Consider the following 3,652-nt stretch of genomic DNA (forward strand, 5'->3'; position numbering starts at 1 on the left):
TAGCGCAGCGCGACAGTAGAGAGATTTTTCTTGGTGGCTGTTATAAACAGACAAACACATCATTTAAAAGTGGCTTTTAAAGAGGAAAAAGTGGTGTTAGAGCCATAAATAGTTAAGTTATTTGTATGACAGTTTGCTTTTTATTTTTATCATATTCAGTAAGAAGAGTTGTTCGGGCCATTTTATTGTGAAGTTTAGTTTTACTTTGAAAGGCTTGCTTCCTGTCGAGCCGTATATTGTATTAGAAAAAAATATGGACGGATTATCTAGACACGGAGCAATACAGTTTTACCGTGTAAAATGTGGATGACTTGGAAAGGGAAGATTTTCATTTTTTATGGAGAAAGATTTTTTTTTTGTTAAAATTCCCAGTTTGCACGTGTCCTTTACTTCCCGTCTCTAAGGAATGACACTGAAATTTGGATCTCTTGACATAACAAGTGCCTTTTTAAAATAGTGTAATAATTAAAGGCTACCATTTTGTAGAATATTCTTGTATTTCACTTTTACTTGTTCCCATGTTCTAGTGGGTCCCGTGGAGGCTCTGATATAAAAGAACAAAGTAAATATGAGATTATTAAAATGCAAAAATTCATGCTGTAGAATGTGATAGAAACATCTACTATGGACAGTATTTACGCATTAATTTTCTGCTGCTTTTTGCCGGCCCTCTCTCCTGGCTTTAACAGATTTTGAGGTGTTTTAATTAATGACTCAAATTCGGCATAACCTTCCATTAAAAGCTCGTGTTCTGCTTGGGAGAAAAACTGCGGGCGTTCTTTGGTCATGCTGAACAGCCAATAGCAGCGTTGCTGATCATTGTTTCTACTATCGATACATTTCCCCTTTTAAACAAACGCATGAACGCGCAGTTGTCTCAGATAACTCAATCCAGTGATACTAATCGTAAACAACAGGTGTGTTCGAAGAACCCAATTAGCCGGATCAGGATTAGCCGGATGAAATCATCTTGGATGTGTCATTTGATCTTGGATGTTTTAAGCAACGTACGAAGAACGGACCCCAGAAGGCATAGTTTCAGCTGAGGCAAGAGCTCTGGCAAAATTTGTTAACTGAGCTTGAACACAAGGTTTGATAACTAGGATACAATTAAAATGCATGTATTCATCTTTAAATGTGCATAAATAGATTGAATTGACTTTTATTCTTTGCTAAAATGCTGTGAGACAATATTTGTTATGAACTGGAGCGACAAACTGAATTTAATATTTGCATTGAAGAGGAAGAATTATAAAAATATATTTAAATTTATGCATAATTTCTTTTTACTGCTAAAACTGTTGCTGACTCAAAATAATGATCCTGCTGTCATTCACTGTCATTCCACAGAAAGAAATTCTTCAGAGAAATTCTATCTGATTAAACAAAATAAGACCTGGTTTGAGGCTCAGAGTTACTGCAGAGAGCATCACACAGACCTGCTCAGTGGACTGGATCAGCTCCAGGGTGAACGACTGAAGAATGTTTTGAGCTCTACAGGTGAAAAATATGTGTATATGGGACTTATGAGAGACACCTGGAGGTGGTCAGATGGAAGCAGTTTCTCTTTCAGACACTGGAATATAGAGTTTAATGATGAGCGATACAACAGTGGTCAATGTGCCACGACTGTGTTTGATGATGAAGGCAGATGGAAGAATGAGAACTGTGCTGACAGAAAACCCTTCATCTGTTATGGTGGTGAGTTTTTAATTAACATTAACATTTGTGATGATAGCAACACATTTACCCATTAAATGTCTAAAATATGAACTGGACTATTACATTGTTTTTTCTTTTTTTTTGAAGATTACAAAATATTACATCATCTTTATTTCAGTGGTGAACAATTCTGTCAATAAGCCTGAATTTTACATCCAGAAAATGTTCACCTTACATTTGCATCTATGCACATTTATGTTGAGATTTAACAATTTTGTGATTAAACATAAACATGACCAGGTATTAGGAAAATAAAGGGTCAGTACAGCTTCACTCTATTCTTAGAATTGTCATGCAGGGTTGTGGTTGGAACGTTGGGCAGCTGTGCCTTGATACCACCTTACCATATAGATCCCTCTCCAGTCGGTAAACATTGTGACGTATTTATGTGGGGTGGGGCATAGCTGGAGGCAGAAAGGGTCCCCTGAATGCTTACGATGGTAAACAACTGTAGCTAACAAGTTTTTTTTAGCTTGTATTCTTCACAATGGCTTTAGAAAAACAGAATTTATCTGAATATTTAAGGTTACTCACTATACGGGACCGTGACAGTTATTTTAAAAAACATGGACTTTAACAGACGGAACCTGACTGGTCGACTCCTATGCTATCACTCAATGGATGGAGAATATGACATTACCTCCGGTTGAGTGGCCTGACATATTTACCTACCTGATAGAGAAACTGAGCGTGTATAGAGTTCACTTTTTGTTTTTGCTGTTGCTTTGCTCGCACACTTGTTTGGGTATTGTACTACACTTTAAATGTGAAGATAATGCTTCAAACCAGCTAACACTGTTTCTGGTCACACATTGAAGCTATTGATCACATACAGTTAAACGGACTGCTCCATTTATTCAGGGATGCGGCACAGAGCGAATATTTTGAATGTATTTATTGAAAATTTTCTACAGCCCCAGTTGCCATCTGAGGAAAAAGGTCCTTGTTACAGCCACTCTTGCATCAAAATAGTTTCTAAAAAATCAAAAATTGCCAGAGTAGTCTTAGGAGGAGGTTTTTCGACTCAAATCAAAAAGCACTCGCGGAGATTTTTCTTGTTTCAAAAAGGTGTGTTTTCTTTACTTATAAAAATAACAGAAATATTCTCCAAATTGACTTGCAAAAAAAAAAAAAACTGTTGCACTCCTCACTCCTTCAAACAAACAATCAGATCCACCTCAGCAGCTGCTTCTACTTGTTAATCTCAGCAGGAGGCGGACTGACAAGAAGGAGGGTCTAAGCAAAACCAATACATAAACAAATAAACAATAGTTCTACCATTATCATAACCTTAGATCTGTAACATTAATAATTTAGCAAAAAATAAATAATCAAATTTTTAATAGGCTCCAACATCCCTGATACACGATTTGTAATATAACCAGCTCTTTAAATACATTTTCATGAACTTTGGATTCTGTCTCTTTGTTTTATTAAAGCAGGTTATGCGTTCTTAAAATCCAAACTAAATTAAAACAAACTTAAGAAAATATTTCCTAACACAGACTTTGTAAAAATTTGGCTCAAGCCATAGCATCTGGGCGATAACCTTAGGGTTGATATTTTCTCCATTTCATTCCCAGAAAAACTGATCCTGATCAAAGAAAATAAAACCTGGGAGGAAGCCTTGTACTACTGCAGAGATCACCACCATGACCTGGTCACCATCACCAACCTGGATGAGCAGAGATGGGTCCAGGAGAAAGCCAAGAAGGCCTCCACTGATTATGTCTGGACGGGACTGCGCTACACCTGTACTCTGGATTTCTGGTTCTGGGTCAGTGATGAAGTGGTCAGCTATCAGAACTGGGCTCCAGATGAACTGATGGATGACTGTGACATGTCTGGAGCCATGGAGACAGGAGGAGAACATAAGTGGTTCAAAATCAATGATCAGATGGAGTTAAATTTTGTCTGCTCTACGTCCTAA

The 3,652-nt window shown here is 37.2% G+C and overlaps 1 protein-coding gene across 1 annotated transcript; it reads left to right on the forward strand.

The window, feature by feature from the left end:
• The first annotated feature begins 1,241 nt into the window (after window positions 1–1,241).
• Window positions 1,242–3,652, forward strand: LOC118565892 (C-type mannose receptor 2-like). Its single transcript, XM_036146949.1, has 2 exons — window positions 1,242–1,701; window positions 3,306–3,652. Exons 1-2 carry the CDS (start codon window positions 1,272–1,274, stop codon window positions 3,650–3,652), a joined length of 777 nt encoding a protein of 258 aa, XP_036002842.1. The 5' UTR covers window positions 1,242–1,271.

The sequence above is a fragment of the Fundulus heteroclitus genome, chromosome 14, assembly GCF_011125445.2.
Source record: "Fundulus heteroclitus isolate FHET01 chromosome 14, MU-UCD_Fhet_4.1, whole genome shotgun sequence".
NCBI classification, from domain to species: Eukaryota; Metazoa; Chordata; class Actinopteri; order Cyprinodontiformes; family Fundulidae; genus Fundulus; species Fundulus heteroclitus.

Excerpts from the sequence above, each read along its gene's own strand:
- LOC118565892 (XM_036146949.1), top strand. The coding sequence starts at position 1,272 with ATGCATAATTTCTTTTTACTGCTAAAACTGTTGCTGACTCAAAATAAT. Across the intron at positions 1,702-3,305 it reads ACCCTTCATCTGTTATGGTG|AAAAACTGATCCTGATCAAA; the intron begins GTGAGTTTTTAA and ends TTTCATTCCCAG.